This window comes from Mirounga leonina, unplaced genomic scaffold (genome assembly GCF_011800145.1).
Source record: "Mirounga leonina isolate KUSES-001 unplaced genomic scaffold, KU_Mleo_1.0 Mir_151, whole genome shotgun sequence".
In the NCBI taxonomy this organism is placed as follows: domain Eukaryota; kingdom Metazoa; phylum Chordata; class Mammalia; order Carnivora; family Phocidae; genus Mirounga; species Mirounga leonina.
Window position 1 is genome coordinate 25,478,572 of NW_023270377.1, and position 17,193 is coordinate 25,495,764.

General features: G+C 40.2%; 2 protein-coding genes across 4 annotated transcripts in view; one reads left to right on the forward strand and one right to left on the reverse strand.

Moving 5' to 3' along the window:
* Nucleotides 1-17,193, reverse strand: part of CPS1 (carbamoyl-phosphate synthase 1) — a 357,074-nt gene that overhangs the window by 178,541 nt on the left and 161,340 nt on the right. Inside the window, exon 6 of the mRNA XM_035007224.1 lies at nt 8,107-8,271. The gene's annotated coding sequence lies outside the window, so the exon portion shown is untranslated. The remainder of the gene's footprint in view (nt 1-8,106; nt 8,272-17,193) is intronic.
* LANCL1 (LanC like 1) overlaps nt 10,624-17,193 on the forward strand; it is a 38,568-nt gene continuing 31,998 nt past the window's right edge. The window contains exons 1-3 of one of the 3 annotated variants that reach the window (XM_035007227.1): nt 10,624-10,743; nt 10,978-11,074; nt 14,794-14,911. In XM_035007227.1, coding sequence (XP_034863118.1) covers nt 10,994-11,074; nt 14,794-14,911 — 199 coding nt within the window. In that variant the 5' untranslated portion in view covers nt 10,624-10,743; nt 10,978-10,993. The remainder of the gene's footprint in view (nt 10,744-10,977; nt 11,075-14,793; nt 14,912-17,193) is intronic. The other 2 variants (XM_035007225.1, XM_035007228.1) reach the window with 2 other exon arrangements.

Below are 17,193 nucleotides of genomic sequence, written 5' to 3' on the forward strand. Positions count from 1 at the left end.
CATATGATCTCACTGATATGAGGAATTCTTAATCTCAGGAAACAAACTGAGGGTTGCTGAAGTGGTGGGAGGTGGGAGGGATGGGGTGGCTGGGTGATAGACATTGGGGAGGGTATGTGCTATGGTGAGCGCTGTGAATTGTGTAAGACTGATGAATCACAGACCTGTACCTCTGAATCAAATAATACATTATATGTTAAAAAAACAAAACAAAAAAAAGAAGATAGTAGGAAGGGGAAAATGAAGGGGGAGAATCGGAGGGGGAGAGGAACCATGAGAGACTGTGGACTCTGAGAAACAAACTGAGGGTTTTAGAGGGCAGGAGGGTGGTGGGATGGGTTAGCCCAGTGATGGGTATTAAGGAGGGCATGTATTGAATGGAGCACTGTGTGTTATACGCAAACAATGAATCATGGAACACTACATCAAAAACTAATGATGTAATGTATGGTGATTAATATAACATAATAAAATAAAATCTAAAAATAAATAAATAAAAATAAAATAAAATAAAAAGCTCTCTAGCCAAAAATTCAAAACAAAGTCAGCAGGAGTTAAACACCTCACTCCTCAAGTCAAACTGTCCCTAGGTGCTGGGAGAGAAAAGGGGAAACCCCTTTCCTTTTTAACCCTGGAATATATATTCTTCAGACTTAAAGGTAATCAAACTAAAGGTTTCCTTCTTCAAGGCTGTTTGCCCTGTTCCAGGCTTTAGAGATAAGCTTTCCCATCATCTATAAATTTGCAGTGTAGACCAAATAATTTTCCAAATGTTAAAATAATAAGTAATTTTCTTACTAAACTCTCCAATGAACAAATTGCAATAATCCTTAATAATCTATTGCAACTTTAATTTCCCAGATGTGTGCAAAAGTATACATGAAAAATATGAATCTGCAGTCCACTAATCTCTTAGATTTGCTAGAAAAATCTCAGTAACCTTACTTGGGAAGAAAAGAATTTTACTCTTTTTTCTACAGATATAAAAATAAACCTTTCTACCATTTTTCTGGCTATGAGATGCAATTATAAATAAAAAAGTAAAAGTGATAAGGGAGTGGGAAAGGGGATATAGGTGCAGTTGTAAACCCAAGTTTTTAACCCAGAATTCCCAAAGAGAAACATTACCTTCCCAAGAGAGAATGCTTCAGTTATTGTTCAAAAACTGGGTGGAATTCGTACACTGATAAATCCATTGGTTTAGTTCTGCTCACAGTGCACCCTTAATCTCTCAAGGCAATGGTACCTATATACACAAAACAATTCACTACCACAGCAGGTGCAGCAGGAGTAGATGGGGAGAACGGGCAGCATGCTAATAAGGAGATGGTTAGAAAACCACAATCTGTCGAGCCCTGGAAAAAGAAATGTGGTCATGAGCAAATTCAGCCTGCAATCAGAGACAGAGTTTTCATGGTATGGATCTGAATGATAATGATGAGCCCAGATATATGTGGCCATCCTTCCTCACTTTTCAAATAGAAAGGATGCTTTTGCTCTAACTATGGCACTGGAAACATTATAATAATACTTCATACTGACAACTGGCTCATCTCCCCACTAAATCAGAGGAGGTGTGTCCTTTCCTCTAACACGAAGGGGAAAGTTATACTCGTGATCTAACAAACAGTATAATTCAGTCCTGATCTTTTCTTTTCTTTTTCTTTCTTCTCTTTCAACCTTGGAGAATAGCCAATTTATGCAGCTAAAAAAGAATAATGCAAGCAAGCCAAAGAAAAAGGTTGTAGAGCAAATCAGATATTTAATAAAGAAAGGAGAAGGCCATTTCAATGCAGATTCAATTAGTTTCATGTCCAAAGGTTTCCCACAGGTCCCCAGCAAAGACCTGTGAGTTATACTGAGTGAGGTTCAGATGCCCTTTTTTTTAAAAGAACTAGGACATATCCCTACGGTCCCTGACACAGGCAGGAAAACTGATTTAGTGGCCTAATTCCATTCTCAAAATGTGAAACTCCAGTACTGCGTTGCTGCCTTCTGGGCATTTTCCTGACATTTCACTGATGCTAAACTGTTCTCCATTTGGCTTTTTACAAATTGATACATATAGCTGGGAGCACAAACATGTGTAAAGGTAAATTTACTATCCAAACTCTTGAATGAAGAAAGACAAACTGTGGAGGAAAGAAAACGGAAAAAGAGAAATCAGACTTAGCTTTAAAGGGGGCAGGGGGGGCATCACAATGTACTAAACAACACCTAAGATGATCTTAAACACAAAGACAGCAAGTCATTCAAAGAATGCCAATGCCAAGAGGTGGCTTGGAGGAACACAGGGTAATTCCCATCAACCTCCTCATACCTCATAACTTAATACGTGCAACTGATGCCTCTTCTGGCTTATGTGAAGTGTTTTGCAAATGCAGGTTGAGACAATCCCATTTTGTGTTCCACACCATGAGACAGCTGCCTGAACCACTCCCAAGTATAAATCATGGAGCTGCCACAAAACTCAGGTGACTCAAATTGAATCTGTTATATAACAGGATCCACCTATCATTTGTACCAGCTACTTGTAAGGCAGCAGAGTGCAAATCCTCCTGTTGAATATCTAAATGGCTAAGGGCAGAGGGCAAGAAAGAGGTGACCATAAGCTAGCCAGGAAGGGTGGGAGGGTGGGGGGGCTCTGCAGCTAGAGTCACATGACAGGCAAGCAGAGTGGCATGTTGCTCAGGAGATCCTTCTGAGAAAGCAATGTATAGATTCTTTAAGGAAATGAGACGGTAGAAGGTTAAGAATATACGTGAATTAGACTTCGTTTCCAGAAATTGTAAGTAACTACTTACAATTACACAAAATGTGCTTTCTCTGTGTGTGTGTTTGTATAGGGTAGGATTCCTTTAGAGAGTAAGGATTTAAAGCAAGCAAAGCCAGCCATAAGTCCTGCTTTAAGCTTGGTTCCTTGAAACTGACCCTGAGAGAGAGGCTGCGTGTAGGAGATGATTGCAGAGCACCCTCTGGAATGAGGGTGGTGAAGGAGAAGGGGCAGACTGAGCAGTTGGAGGAGCTGATCACAACGCAGTTGCGACAGAGGACCCCGCCTAACCCCTGGCAGCTCTGGATCTAAGATGCCCCTTCAGAGTGATCCCAGATTGAAGCAAGAAGACTGGGCACTTCTAGTCCTCAAAATGACCAGTCATTGGATGCCCTTCAAAGACACTGTTAAGAAGATGAAAAGGCAACCCTCAGTACTACTCTGCCTGGCCCCTGGCATGATGGTCGGTCGAGGCTTTGAGCTTTGAGCTAGGCCCCATGATGAGAAAGGTGTAAAGTGGAATTATTCTGCCTGAAGAAAATCAAAGTTTTAAAACTTGTAAGACTTGTCCTGACTAGTTGTCCTCCACCTTGCTCAAAAAATGTTTAAACTTCTGGTTGAAAGAGATTTAGGTTTGATCTAAGAAAGAACTCCTAGAAGTATAAGGATATTAAAAACCCTAATTGACTGGCAAAGGAAGTAGGAATGCTCCTTTTCTGGAAGTATCTCAGGTGAAATAGCTACCCATAAGTAGAGATTGTGATAGGTCAGAGTAAACAGACATTTCTTTTTCCTTCCTTCTTTTTTTCTTTTGTTTTAGTTTTTGTAGCCCAGGAAATACATTAGGGGTTATGATGTGTCAAATATAAACTGGAGGTTATGATAATTCACAGAATTTACTTGTTACCATTTAACACCATAATTTTTATATTCAAGATTCTCTCTCTCTCTCTCTCTCCCTCTCTCTGTCTCACCAGTTATTTTTCAAACTTTAGTCAGAAAGACATCATATGGAGAAGTTATTTCTTAAAAAATGCAGATTCAACCCAAATCTCCTGACTCAAAATCTGTGGCAGTGAAGTCTGAAAATCTGTATTTTTAATAAGCTCCCAAGGTGACACAATATATCAGAATTCCTGCTCTAGAACTTGAAGTCACCCGGGCAAAAAGTTTTGTATAGCTCCTTGGACTCCAAGTCCTGTCCCTCAGGGGACAGAAAATTCAGCCTGAGAATTTGATCCTTGCTCTCTCAGCCTACCCTGAGAGCAGCCCTGGCCCCCAGCTGTGAAGCTCAGCCCAAGGGTTGGAACAATGACAAAGGAGCCAGCTCCTCTCTGCAACTACAGCCCTTGATCTTGTGGCCCCTTTCGTCTGCACAAGAGTCGCTGGCTGACCTGTAATGTGATCAGTTCCAGATGATCCTACGTGGCAGTGGCTGAATTCTTGAAGTTTCCTTCCAGATCTAAGAACAGCTTCTCCCACCTCTTACTATAAACTGAACTTCTCCCATAGTTACTCACGTTTGAACTCTTGCCTCTCGTGGCAAATAGGAAGGAAAAAAGAAGTACAATAAACGTGGCTACCAGGCAAGTCAGAAAATTTTGAAGTTTCTCTTTTAAATAACTGAAAACTACCTGCTGTAAGGCAGTTTTGAAGCTTCAAAGAGAGACCATCTGGGCCACAGTGTCTCTCCGTTGGTGACTTTCCCCACCAGGAAATAGGACTGCCAGATATGCCCAAAAAATACCTCAAAATGGGACGATATTTTATGGGGCTTTGGCAATACATCATCTCCATTCCATAGGTGAGTTTTATACGGTTGACTGGGGATGGAAGAAAATGTAGTTCTCCTGATTAATAATTCACTGCTGCAAGAAGGCTACTCTTGTAAGGGATACTTTCCATTTCTACCTTCATTATGCATTTTAAGCATATAGAGAATTTTAACAACTGCATAATTTTAACAACGCAACGTAGATACATATTTTCTTTTTTTTTTTTTAAGATTTTATTTATTTATTTGAGACAGAGAGAATGAGAGACAGAGAGCATGAGAGGGAGGAGGGTCAGAGGGAGAAGCAGACTCCCTGCCGAGCAGGGAGCCCGATGCGGGACTCGATCCAGGGACTCCAGGATCATGACCTGAGCCGAAGGCAGTCGCTTAACCAACTGAGCCACCCAGGCGCCCCTAGATACATATTTTCAACAATAAAGGGGAGAGCCTCTTTTCATTTTGCTTGTAAAGACATGGGCTAACACGGTTGATCAAGATCCCCTCTCAAATATTAAATGCAGAGAGGAAAAGACAGTTTAAATGTTTGTACATTTTTTACCAACTTTCTGTACTCACAGTCTTTAATCTCCTAAGAAAAGCCCAGCACACCTGTGTTTCACATGATCGCGGCTCTCACCCAGCAGGTACATTTAAAGAAAAGAATCTGTCAGCACACTAATAACAGTCCTAACAAGGGAGGGACAAAATGCTGCCAGCACCATAGGAAATACTATCTCTGGGAAATTAAAAGTGTACGGTCGTGTGTATGGTATATGTGTGTTTATGTTCTTGTTTCCCTCTCTGGCAATAGCTCCTGTCAATCCATGAATTCTCCGCTATGAATGAAATAGAAAATTGCTTCAGTATTAAAAGGTCCCGGCTGGATGTTAAGCCAACAGCATGGTGATTTGCAACTCAGGTTTAGATAACTCTTGCTTTATGCTTCTTTGGGCTGGAAAGGAAATAGTGTACTCTCCACCACAGATGCAATACTTAGGAGAAAAGTGAAAAAAGTAACAGCCATTTGCCTAATTTTGTGTGTGTGTTTTGTTTTGTGAAGGGGGAGAATTTTCTAGGAAGAAAAGAGAGACTATGGAGCCTTCTGATCTACCTTCTACCAAAGGTCAATGACCTAGTTGCCAAGAATGCTCTAGGGAAATTGTGGGAGGAAAGGGAGAAGGCTTGGTTGCTAGAAGATCCCCATGGCAAAGGGAACACCACAGAAACGGTAACCATGTTGCCCCTTGGATGGCAGACACATAGTAGCAGTTACTAGAACGGCCATTATCCATCGGAGCCACTAACTGGCCCCCCAAATTAGTCCTCCTTCTTTCATTGTGGCAGGCCACTCAGCAGCTCAGCAGAAGACTTTATTTTGCAGGCTTCTGGACAGCTAGAGGTGGCAATGTGACTGAATCCTCATCAGGGGCATAATGTGGAAGTGGTGCTTTCCACTCCCTGGTCTGGGGCCAAAGGCACATGCACGCCTGTGTTTTCCTGACCTTCCCACAAGCTGGAATACAGCTATGCCATGACCAGTATGGATCTTACAGACAAGGATAACACACTTGTGTTAGGAGGGAGGAAAAAACAGTAGGATGAAATGAAGAGAAAAATAAATGTATTTATTTCACTGATTATGCTTTCGAGCTTCTTTGTAACTTAGCTTCCACCCTAACTAGTACACATTATAATATTCTGAAACTAAGGTCTTAGAATAGAACTGAAGAGCCCTCAGACCATATCCATTTTCTCAGTTTATCGTAGACCTTACCAGAGTTCTAGAAGTATTCTGTTTCAAAGGCAATAATACAATGATTATTTCCTGAGAGTTTACACAAGGTACTTAAGAAAAGGAACACTATTATATTTTTTCCAAAAAAATTATTTGGAATTTATGGAATGGAATGGGCCCTGAAAAATCAACAATCAAAACTATATTAACCACAAATGTGTTCAGCCACCATAGCCACAGATGAAAATAGTACTCATATGGGCTGAATTGTGCCCCTCCCCCCGCCCCAAATTCATATGTTGAAGTCCTAACTGCTGGTACCTCAGCATGTGGCCATACTTGGAGACAGAGTTTCTTTAACGATGTAATTAAGTGATATGAGGTCATTAGAGTGGGTACTTATCCATTATGACTGGTGTCCTTCTAAGAAGAGATTAGGAAACAGACACACAGAGACCATGTGAAGACACAGGGAGAAGACAGCCATGTGCAAGCTAAAGAGAGAGGCTTCAGAAGAAATCAACCCCGCCAGCACCTTTACCTTGGATATCCAACCTCCAGAACTGTGAGGCAATAAACTTCTGTCAGTTAAGCTACCCAATCTGGTGGTCCTTTGTTATGACAGCCCTAGAAAACTAACACACGTATGTCAAGGTCAGGCATTTTTCTTTTTAGCCAGAACTACGGAGAAATTCTTTGGGTTGCTTCTCTAACAAAATGAAACAAAACAAACAAAAGAAATGCGTTCTGCATGATTTCTACTAATTCAAATTGATGGGTTCTTCTGGCTAACAAAGAGAGAACTTGTTCATATTTGGATGATATCTGAACTTTCAAAACAATTCTATACCCTCTCCAAAATAAGTATGGATCCATGCCTCATGCTATATTCAAAAGTGAACTCCAGATAGGCTAAAGACATAAATGTAAAAAGTAAAAAGATAATAAAATAAAATGCAGAAAGCCATCTTCGCAGCCTAGGAGTGGATAAAGGCTTTCTGGACAGGAAGCTAAATCCTCGAATCACAATGTCGAACTTGGATGGGTTTAACTGCATTAAAATGAAGAATTATAGTACAGTGAAGGATACCCTTGAAAAAGCTAGCTGACCAGAGGAGATTCTGCAACATCTAAAGCCAAAAAATATTAGTATCTACAATAACCTACCCACCCCCACAAAAAAACAAAAACAACTCCTGCAAATCAACAAGAAAATAATACAATACCCAATAGAAAAATTGGCAAAGGATATGAACAGGTAAATCTCAGAGAATGAGCAGAGGTCTAATAAGTATGAAGCAAAGCTCAACATCCTTAGCAACAAAAATACTGAAAGCTTAAGCATCAATGATATTTCCACATTGTCCGTTAGAATTGCAAAAACTACAACACTAGATAATAACTAGTGTTGGAAAGAACATGGGAATGACAGAAACTATTAGATACTATTGGAGGGAATATAACCTAGTCGAATAGTTCTGGAAAGCATTCGAAAGGGACTAGGGAAACCAAGTATAAGATGTCCTTTGATTCAGCAATCTACTTCTGGGTATAGTAGTCCCCCATTATCTGTGGAAGATAGGTTCCAAGATCCCTGGTGGATGCCTGAAACCACAGATAGCACCGAATCCTACATATACTATGTTTTTTCCCCCCAGGCATACATACCTATGATAAAGTTTAATTTATAACTTAAGCACAGTAAAAGATTAACAACAACAAGTAAAGATAGAGAAATTATAAAAATATAATAAAAGTTATGTGAATGTGGTTTCTCTCTGACAAAACATCGTACTGTACTGTATTGTGCTTTACTGTACTCACCCCTCCTCTTCTTCTTATGAGTGAGATGACAAAATGCCAACGTGCTGAGATGAGGCGAGGAGTATGACGTAGGCATCGTGAGGTAGTGTTAGGCCACTATTGACCCTCTGACGATTCGCCACAAGAAAGATCATCTGTTTCCAGAGCAAGGCAAACCACGGGGAACTGAAAGTGCAGAAAACAAAACCGTGGATGAGGGCGGACTGCGGTATTTAGCTCAGGAATACTCACATCCAGATCCCTCTGAGAACATGTGCCTGGATATACCTGACTGTATTATTTGCGATGTGGAAGTTAGAAACAATGCCCTTCCCTAGGGGAAAGGATAAGTAAAATGCGGTGGAGACATACTATGAAAATGTAATACATTATCTAAAACAACCAATGGTACGTGGAGCGACACAGAGAGATATAAATCACAAGTGGTGGGGTATTTGTAGCACTATCCCACTTATTAAAAGTACATACCCACAAAACCCATGATATATTTTCCAAAAGATATACAAACTAAACATATTGTGGTGATTGTCTTCTGGAGGAGAAGAATGGGTGGGAACTGGGAATTAAGAGAAAAATTAAAATAGAATAGGGTCTTGCATGCACTGATAATGTTATTACTAAAAACCAAGGAGTATAATTAGCTCATTTCTGCACCTGCAATTTAAACACAGACACACATACAACAAAACTTCCCTCCCCAAGCTCCTCCTGAATTTCTTTCAGTGCATTATTCTAGCAAGGCAAATCTTCAATGAGGACACTGGAATTAATTAGACAGTTGCTTAATCTTATTAAACATTTTTGATTACACTATCTCAGTGTTCACAAGCCACAGGCAATTTGTTGTCCCACCCCTCACAGGGATATCGGGTATTTGGCAATGTCTGCAAACATTTTTGGTTGTCACCACTTGGGGAGCGGGTGCTACTTGCTCCTGGGTGGGCAGGGGCCAGGGATGCTGCTAAACATACTGCAATGAACGGGACAGGGTCCCACAACAAAGAAGCATCCCTTTCCAAATATCAACAGGGCTGAGATTGAGAACCCCTACACTATCTCACTACATTTTCTATTTACTTCTTTGGTTTTTGGGAGGCTGCCCTTCAAGCTGACCAAGATGCTCCTTTCCTCCTTCCCATCTTACTCGTCCATTACTCTCCTTCCATCTTTCCCTTCCCACTCTTCTTTTATTTCTGCTCAAGCACAGTCTACTGTCTTAGGCTGCCACTCTCCCTCTAGTAAAATACCACACTGATTTTAATTGCTCATAAAGACTGTGAACGAGATAAACTGATAGTAAGCCATTAATAATTAAAGACAATTAATTGATAAAATGCCTCTCGCCCCTTTTCCTCTTCTTTCTTATGAGTTGCTCTACCACACACCCATCTATTAAAATAGGAAAGGTACCGATTTGAAAGTCACTGAGGGCCTCTACTAAATCTTCATGAATTGGGTGAAGGAGCTAACTAATATCTTAGAAGACAACAGTTAAAACAACAAACTGGGCAGGAGGGGATCAGAAGCAGGCTTTGAGATGGCAGCCACAAAGGGACAATTTTGGGCCAAGGTGGGGGTGAAGTAGGGATTGAGCTTCACCAACTGGATGTTTAATGCTCAACTCCTTCACTGAAACAAGAGGAAGGGAAAGAGCAGAGAGAGTGACTATGACTTTTTAATTGAATTCCGGAATCCTCTGAGCAACAGAATGGGACTAATGTGTCCCAGGTGGGATTTAAGTCTAAATGAAAGGATTGATTTTCAGATAATGGAGACTATTAGACACTGAATTTCAATGTTGTGGATATCCTGCTCTGTTGGTCTTATTTTTTTTAAAGGACTTAAGTATACTGTATTACAGTCCCATTTAGACTAATGAGCAGATCAAAACTCTTAAGAGCTGTGATTTGTGATTTTGTGCATTTTCCTTGAAGTTTCAATTGCCATTTGGTAGGTTGTCCCTTGGGCATTCACATCTCTTCTTTAGTGCCTTGGAGGTTAAATTATCATAAGTTATCTCCAAAGGACCCATTATCCATTTCTTCCATATACCCTGTTTTTTGTTCTTGATGCTGCTAATGGTGGCAGTAGTGTTTTGTTTATTTTCCTTCTTTTAGTTTTTTTAAGAAACAAAAGAAAAAGTCTGGAAGGTCTCTGTAGAGACATTATCCTCCCCATTTTATTCAGTCTGAGCAGTAGAAATATGAATATGTTCAGGCCTCAAAGCAGTCTTTTTTCTTCTCCAGATAAATTCCTAATTCTTATGACTCATCTGGACTTGAATTATTTTTTTTAAATAAAAAAGTTAAAAGTGAAAAGAGAAGAAAGGCAGGAAATACCTGGCACATTTGCACGTTACTCTAAGCTCCGTCCCCACTCCAGCTAACCGGGAATGAAACCACCAGGCGAGATGCTTTAGAAATCGCCCTCCTGTCTCTTTAACAAACTGTAAATGAGAAGGGGGCGGGCCTCCAGAGTGCCGAAGGTTCTGATTGGTCCTTCCGGCCGGCAGGAAGTGGGCAGTGAAAGCATCGCAGCTGTTGGTGTCCGAGGCTGCAGGCTGAGAGGCCGAGGTCTGGCCGGGCTTCAGGACCCTGAACCCGCTGCAGCTTCAAATCGTAGGAGCGGGGACGAAGGGTGCAAAACGGGGTCCCTTCATCGCGGTGGGCGCTGGGCCCTGGCAGCCTTTTCGCGGAGGTGCCGCGGCCTAGCAGCCGTGCGGCCGTGGGCCCTGGGTCCGCTCAGACCACCAAGACTGCGCAGTGACCCAGGAGCTGGAAGGGGGGTGTTGCGCGGGCTCTGGCCGCTGCCCTCGCAACAGGGCCGGGGCCCCTGTCTCAACCTAGCTTCTTTTTTTCCCCTCTTCTGCAGGCTCGCTTCCGGCGTCATGGCTCAAAGGGCCTTCCCGAATCCTTATGCCGATTTTAACAAATCCCTGGCCGAAGGCTACTTTGATTCTGCCGGGAGGGTGAGTTTGGGATACGTCTGCCTGCATCCCTACCTCCAGCCCCTAGTGTTGAGAAAGGAGCTCAGTTTTTGCCTGAAGGAAAGGGATGAGTATCTCCCTTTAAAAATATACGTAATCTCAAGATAAATATATAAAATACATGTCAAAATAGTTTGAGTTCTACTTCTGTAAGAAGTCATTGTTATTAATATTCATAATCGAAATAGCCTCAGTCATTAATAATTTAAATTATAAAAATTGGCGAATATGTCGTTTTTATATGTGATTTGGCATTTTTTTTAATCAATTTTGCTTTGCTTTTTAAAGAGAGGGGAGGAGGGGCGCCTGGGTGGCTCGGTTGTTAAGCATCTGCTTTCGGCTCAGGTCAGGATCCCAGGGTCCTGGGGTCAAGCCCCGCATCGGGCTCCCTGCTCCGCAGGAAGCCTGCTTCTCCCTCTCCCACTCCCGCTTGTGTTCCCTCTCTGGCTGTCTCTCTGTCAAATAAATAAAATAAAATCTTAAAAAAAAAAAATTAAAGGGAGGGGAGGAGTCCTGGTGGTATGTCACATGTGCCGTGTTATTGCTTTATATTTGCATGCAAACAGGGGCAGGGTCCACGATGAGAGTAAACGGGGATGTGTGGTAAAGACATCTTCAAACAAAGTGCTGAGAAAAATTAGGGACATAGGCCTGAAATTCTTCCTACTTTTGCCACTCTTTGCAGGACATCCCCACACCTGGGGGTGGGGGGGGGGAACGGCGGGGTGATAGTAACTTATTGTTACTTATAAGCCACAGAGCAAAAGAGAAGCTGGATTTAAGGTACCCCACAGGCCTGTTGGAACATAATTTTCTCATGCCTCTTTGAGTGACCGTAATTAAGAGGGAATACAATTCTTTTTAAGAATGCCTAGCTGAGAAATTATGAGTGTGTTAGGTTGGAAGAGTGATCTCTTTAAAGTGCGCACGTATTTTTTTTTTAATTCTACCAGTTTATTTCTTCTAAGCTTACCATACGAAAAGCACTTCACATGAGATATAATGGCCTTAGAGATTTCGTATCTGCCAAGTTAACTTTATGTGGCTCTTTTGGTTCTTCCCTGGAAACATTTGTGACGATGGATTAATTTAACATCAGTAATACAAGTAGGAGGAATGAAAGAGCTGGAGAAGAGTTACAGAATAGAAGGGTACCAAAATATACAGGAATCTAGAGTCAATCTGATTTTTTTAAGATTTTATTTATTTATTTATTTATTTGAGAGAGAGAGAGAGAGGGAGGGAGAATCTGAAGCAGACTCCACACTGAGCGCAGAGCCCGACTCGGGGCTCAATCCACAACCAGGAGATCATGACCGGAGCTGAAAGTGGCTTAACCGACTGAGCCACGCAGGCACCCCTGATTTTTTTTTTTTTAAAGACCAAAATTGAACTACACAAGCAAAGCTTCTTTTAATGATCTTGACGTCAAATGGCTTCCTTTTGGCCATTTGGACCTGTGTTCTGTCTACCTCTGCAGATCCTGATTTTTTGTCCTGTCTTGTTGGAGGAAGACCTGCTGTTTCATGCAGACTTGGCAAAGAGAACGCTTGAGGATTTATTCTAATGACAGAAGCCTTCAATAAAATATATCTCACTATTCAGGCTGTTTATAAATTAAATGCTTTTATAAATTTAACCATTTTAAGAGAGAAAAAAATATATTCACACATTTGAACTCTGACCCAAAAAAATAATTTATCACCTAACACATGATTTTGGACAGATTCCAGAAAGAAACTAGCATACCAGTTCTAAAATTGTTTAATGTTGAACATCAAGATTCAGACTCTGGAGATCTGTCCTCCTTAATTTGTTAAAACAGACATTTCAACAAGGAATTGGTCTGTTTTCTGGCATCTATCAGAAAAAAAAGGGCTTTTGGAGACTGCAAATTATTGCTAGAGTTTGAATAATTTTGTGGTCTGCTACAAGCAATCAATATTCTCTGGCAGGTCACCTTTATTAAATGCAGTTATGTGACAAATAGAAAGTAACTTCCCTTCCTGAGACTGAGGTGTTCTCATTTTTGGTCTCAAAGTAAGGCCAGGCAAGATGATAAATTATCCATGATCTATGAACGGAAGATGACATGTTCTCATATAGATGTACTCCTCTGTCTAGTTGAGATTTATAGACCTTTTATATTAATATTGAAGTATATTTTACCTTATTAAATGTATTTTCAAGACTTATTGAAATCTTAACCTCTTGGCAGAAATCGTTGAATAATGGGAGCATGTCCATCAAACGATGTGGTTTCTTCTTCAGAGTGTGAAATAAGGGATCATGGTACTTCAGAAAAATTATCCAGATATGGTTGATAGTCTGATTTGCCTTCTCAGAGATGCTCTTCAGAAGTAAAATTTAATATATTTTTATAATAATTCTGAAACTGCCTTCTTTCTTGTTCCAGTGTTAATATGCCCTTTTTAAAAAATGAGATTATGATGTTAACAGGTAGCAGTTAGGTTTGTTTTTATAATCCTTACATGGTGAAGTGAAATGTTTGTGCCCATGTAGTATTCCCCAACATTGTTTTGAAATTTTACTGCTCTGTAAAACCCAAGTCTGGGAATCACAGCAGGTTTCTAAAATTGTGGAGGGATACAGTAAAGTGACCTTTTAAGACACTTGATGATTCAGTGTATACAGAACTTGCAAAATATTTTTCAGTTGCCTTTAGGATGAATAACAGTGGTTTTGTGGACCTCACAGTTTGCCCAGCATCTGTGGGCCTTCGTATGGATATCACTACCCCACAGCCCCAGCTTTCGTGTGCTTTTTAATCCATACCCAAATTATTACTTGTTATAGACCCTTGCACTGCTTAAAATTATAAAAATATCAACAGTTACATCCCTGAATGTGAGAGACCTTAGGCACACAATCTCATTTGATCCTCAGAGTATCTTTTGACATTGGTGGGGCAGGTATTACTATCCTGACTTTATAAAGGTAATTGAAGCATAAAGAAGTTATGAGTAGAGCGCGATCACTCAGCTAATGGTGGATAAAGATGTAGCCAGCCTCATTCATTGGGCAGTATTTATGAAGCCCCTCCTCTGCTAGGCACTGTGCTGGGCATGGGTTTTGTGATGCTAGGTCTGATGTTCTCGCCACTCTGCCTGAGCCTCCTGATGTCCATGAATTTATTTTGACTTTCTTATGCTACTTTTACAGTTTTTAAAAATTGTCTATCCATTTTTTACAAATGGATTTTTATAAATGTTTATCTTCATTTTTTAAATAACAAAAGCAACCAGAGTGTTTCCTTAGGGAATTAACATTGCTGCCGCCTGAATAGCTGGAAAACAGCAAACATCTTCTGACTTGTGCTTAATTTATTAAGATGACTTTTATTATAATAAGAAATATTGGCTTAAATAACAGATGCTCCCTATTAATTGGAAATTACTGCATGCCAGTTTTTCATCAGCAGTCTACTTTAGTATTTAATTATAAATTTGATGTAAGACATTTAGTTACAAAATATTTCCTGCCTTGAGTAGGAAAACGTCATAGCACTTTTTAAGTTTTATTAATCTGTGGTTATTAAGAATAAAATAATTTTCCAGTTCTCCCAGGCAGTAGAAGTGGCCTAAGTGGAAATGAAGTACCCTCCTATGTTGATAGCCTGTAGTCCAGGAAGTTGAGCGGTCCATATTTTTTGATACTTGTTTTCCCTTTAATATCTACAGCTGACTCCTGAGTTCTCACAACGCTTGAACAATAAGATTCGAGAGCTGCTTCAGCAAATGGAGAGGGGCCTAAAGTCGGCAGACCCCCGGGATAGCACTGTTTACACTGGCTGGGCAGGTAGGAAGTGCTGACTGTGAGCTGGCATGAGCAATGTAGAGGAGGGCCAGAGCATCACCTTGTGAGAATGTGTGACTGACTGGGACACCCTCACATGCTTCCTGTGTCTGTGAATGAGTAATTGTTTCCGGGAGAATGTGGTGCTCTCAGCCTCGCCTTGGGATTTGGGTCTCTAACAGTGCTCTGAATGTAGGGCAAGGGAAGCATATTCATGGAATTCATACCTGCCACAAATTTGGATGGCTGCTTGTGGAAAGAAAAATTGATGTTTAGCATTACCTAGTTAATTTGGAGATGGAATGTCAGTGGGAAGAGTTGGGAGGAGTCCCAGAATACAGTGTGTGAAACAGAAGTACAGAGAATTAATCCACAGAAAATAAAACATGCCCAGATGTGTCATTTTTTTTAAAAAGTTACCACATAACAGGGATCCATACATGAACACAGAGTAAACCAGAGATTCCATGAACTAATCATCTTAAATAGTCACTGCTGGTTGGTTTGCATTCACTGTTTTGCTAGTCATTGAGAGGTTGGAGAAGTTTGGGAAGAAATAGTACATAGATGTCAAAGAAGTGAGAGAGAGACAGAGGAAAGAAGGAACATTGAAGAACTTCAGTTAGTTTACTAATGAAGAGAGACAGAAAGATAGCTTTATAATCTCAAAGATGCACAGTTTAGAGACTCAGTGTTTTCCAGTTACTCTGAAAAGGAGACAAAGTGGAACAACTTTTCAGCTCGAGGAATTTAAATTTCGTTTTAAGGCAATGGTGCTTGTCATGAGCATGCAGGCTCCTGAGCCTCACAGTGGAGATAATCAGTGTCATAGGTCTTGAGCGGGGCCCAGGAATATGCATTTTGCAAGCCTCAGTGGTCCTGATGTAGATAGTCTTCTATGGACTGCACTTTGAGAGCTTTTCTCTGGCAGGAATTTACTAAAAGCAAACCTTTTGGTAATGGCAAGTGATTCTCTCTGTCCTTATGAAGACAGGAAGGCAGATAAAAATCAGAATAAAATTATAGTCTCAGGGATGTTTAAAGTCAGTATTTTATAAAATAAGAGGAATTGACTAGTTAATGTTGGGCCCTCCCTCTTAGCTTAGTTTTATGATTTGGGGTGATTTTAGAAACTTAACACAAGATGTGTTAAAGATGAGAATAAATGTGAAAGTATTTTGCTTCAAGAAGGAAGTTACAACAACAGTTAACATTTAAGTGAACATTACTGTTCTCTATTTAAAATTGTGAGAATTTGAACAAAATAGGACAGGTACAATGCATGGTTATTTTTAGCTTTCCTCTTGATTTCCACACTGTTTAAAGCCCAGACTTGTAGATCTTTTCCTAATAGGAGTTTTTATTATTTTGTTATTCCTGGCAAAAAAAAAGATACTGAGACAGATGGCTAGATTTATTTCCCTGTCTATAAAAAGAATGAATTAAACCTCTATCCTATTCACTCATTCAGGTGAGCTTATATTATTACATATTATAAGGCACCTTGCTTTAGGGGGAAAGGAAGTGGAGATTGACTTCAGTTTTGAATTAATAGTTTGACAATGTTAGGGAAGACCATCAGTCAGGCCCTCTACTGCCAGGGCTATTTGAGAAACTAAAGGTTAAATAGAAATGGAAATGGAAAAGAAATTTGACTCCAAAGCAAAATGCAAGTGTGTTTAAATTTTTTGGCAATATGAGTTAACAGTGTCCTCTCCTCTGAATGCCAGTATCCTTCGACTTTTTATCTTTAAGTATTTATGATACTTATTGCTGGCTCCTGAAAGCAGCTTATATGGCAAGTATCTTAGCCAAATTGGCATACTAAGCAGTTTAGATTGTTTCATGATGTAGCATAACATCTGCCAGATAAATTTGCTAATGGCTTTTGAGGCAGGAGTCCTGATGTCTCTTAATTGAGCTCTGTTAAAAAGCCATTATTCCCACATAAAATGGACTGCCTCCTCCAATGTTTTCATAAGTAAAATGCTTTTCTTCCCCTGCCAGTGTTCAGACAGTCTAAATAGCATGAAACTAAAGTTTCATAAGAAACTAAAGCTAATTTGACACATAAAATCATGTCAATATCTTTTCTTCCCATTATTGTATCTTACCAAGTATGGTGTCTTTATTATTGCAATTTTATTGCCAGAAAATGCATTCATAAACATTTTAACACAATAAAAATACTTGCTGTTGTGTGTCAAAGCAGTGTTTACATAATTATGTGTAGATTTGTATGTTACTGTGTGTGTTCCCCATATTGTCTTCCAAAGAGTGATACC